The 2500-nt window shown below is 45.2% G+C and overlaps 1 protein-coding gene across 1 annotated transcript in view; it reads left to right on the forward strand.

Annotated features, from left to right (window-relative positions):
- Positions 1–1817: 1817 nt before the first annotated feature.
- LOC144529207 (tomoregulin-1-like) overlaps positions 1818–2500 on the forward strand; it is a 47869-nt gene continuing 47186 nt past the window's right edge. Inside the window, exon 1 of the mRNA XM_078268210.1 lies at positions 1818–2179. Within this exon, the coding sequence (XP_078124336.1) occupies positions 2041–2179 (139 nt within the window). The 5' untranslated portion in view covers positions 1818–2040. The remainder of the gene's footprint in view (positions 2180–2500) is intronic.

Genomic DNA, 2500 nt, shown 5'->3' on the forward strand with positions numbered 1-2500 from the left:
TAAAGTTTCAATGGTATTTCACAATAAATTAGTTTTTTCTAACCTATGATTGTGCAAGAAAACAACACAGAGAAGAAGTGACACCGTCAGAAGAAAAATAGAAAAACACTCAAACTTTGTGAATTGGAAAAAATATGCTGGCTCTATACACGCTAAAAGTCCTGATTATTTACATGGAGTCTGGTGGAGATATGCTGGCTCTATACACGCTAAAAGTCCTGATTATTTACATGGAGTCTGGTGGAGATATGCTGGCTCTATACACGCTAAAAGTCCTGATTATTTACATGGAGTCTGGTGGAGATATGCTGGCTCTATACACACTAAAAGTCCTGATTATTTACATGGAGTCTGGTGGAGATATGCTGGCTCTATACACGCTAAAAGTCCTGATTATTTACATGGAGTCTGGTGGAGATATGCTGGCTCTATACACGCTAAAAGTCCTGATTATTTACATGGAGTCTGGTGTAGTTTGGTGATGGTGATTTTGGGGCTGTTTCATGTTAAACTAAAATGATCTTACTCTTTAACAAAAAGGTCTATCTCTGTAGGGATCCTTTGTTGTTCCCATCAGTCACTTAGACACAGACACATACGGCATCAGGTCCAGGTTAAAACATAGCAGTAGGTCAGTCTGTAGGGAGATGGTTTGGGAACTGGAGGGTCGCTGATTCAAGTCCCCGTATAGACCAAAGTACAGAGCAAGGCACCGTACTCCCCCAACCGCTTAGGGTGCTGGTCCACTGGCAGCATATACATGTGTGTATATGTGTATGCACATCCAGAGATGAGAGAGTGTGTGTGTGTGTGCGTGTGTATACATGTCTGTGTGTATGTGTATGCATGTGTATATGTGTGTATATACGTATACATGTGTGTATATGCAGTATGCATGCATGTGTTTTGTGTGTATTTCAGGCCTGTGTGTACTGATTTCAAACAGTGTAAATTGTAATTTCCCCAATGGGGATCAATAAAAACTATAAATTAAATAAAATGAATTTAATCAAAGTGTTTTCGTTAAAGTGTGTAGAATGATGTGTCAGATTTATGTATTGTTGTGACAGAGCTAACAGAAGATATTTAATTATGTCAGAGGAGAGCATGCTGGGATGTGAGGCTCTCTCTCTCTCTCTCTCTCTCTCTCTGTGTGTGTGTGTGTGTGTGTGTGTGTGTGTGGGAGGGGTCTCGTGGAGGTCACGTGGTCTGAGCCTTTGTTGATTTGAGAAAGAACAGGAGGACAAAAAAAAAAAAAAAAAGTCCCGGTCCGACTGTGCGTCCGACCGACTGCTTACGTGAATCCTCCCCGGCGAACACTCGCTCCGCTTCGGCCTGGATGCTGCTGGAAGTCCCTTTTGGACTTTTCCCTGGATAATTGTTTTTGTCCGCGGCGATCCGCGTTTCTCCCCGTCCGGTTTGAGTGCGAGGCAGCTGGGCTGCATGGGGGATGGAGGCTCAGTGAGTCCGGGCTGTGAGCAGACTGGTTTTGAAGGGGTGTCGGAGGTGTGGGGGGTCGGTGTGTGAAGAAGCCCCAGGCCCTGCTTTGCTTTGTTATCCTGGGCTCCGTTTAGCAGTAGCCCTCCTCCCTTCCTTGGCTTTCTCATCGTGTTTTCCAGCCTATTTCTCCCCTGTGTTTCTCCGTGCGTGGAGCCGTTTTCCTGGCAGACACTGGAAGGAGTTCTTGGAGAGAGCAGAGGAAAACACACATGGAGATATTTAGGATTTAAACCCGCAACGTTTCAGTATCCCTCTTTTTCTGCGGGGTGTTTTGTATTTAGGATTTTGTTCCGCGTCTTTTGAAGGACGAATCCAGAAAAAAAGATCCTTTTTATATCTGTTTTTCTCTCTCTTTACCTTTTGTATCCTCTGTCTACTCATCCATCTCTCCCTGTATACCTCTCCTTAAATCCACCCTCTCCACCTCCATCTGTCTCTCTCTTTTTTTCCTACCTTTCAGTCTCTACCTCTCCCCTCTGTCTGCCTCCATCCCTCCGTCTGTCTCTCTGGATATCCTCCCTCCTCCCACCGCCCTCCATCATGGCTCCAGTATGCCGGTTCTCCTGGTTCTGCTGCCTGCTGGTTCTGCTGGTTCTCCCCGCCGCTTGGAGCTCGTTCCCCCGCAGCGGAGGCAGCAGCAGTGCGGACTGCGGCCCCGGGAAGGCCGCCGACTGCCCCGGTGAGACACCTACATACATCCATGTAAACACAGAATCAGAATCAGAAAGGAGTTCATTGCCACAGTCGGTACCCATACACAGTACGTAGAATTTGCCTCGGTGATTGGTGCAGACATACATCCATAAACAAACATATTATGCATTAATAAGAATAAACAATAAATACAGAAACAAATAAATAGGCTACAAAATAGCTGTTTAAGTAGTTTAAGCTCTGTGTGCAAGGGGCAGATGTATAGTGCAGGATGGAGATTAGTGCAAAGTGTAGTGACTACTACACTTGAATGCATCATCATTATTATTTTCTGGCTGATTTCACT

Source organism: Sander vitreus, chromosome 14, assembly GCF_031162955.1.
Source record: "Sander vitreus isolate 19-12246 chromosome 14, sanVit1, whole genome shotgun sequence".
NCBI classification, from domain to species: domain Eukaryota; kingdom Metazoa; phylum Chordata; class Actinopteri; order Perciformes; family Percidae; genus Sander; species Sander vitreus.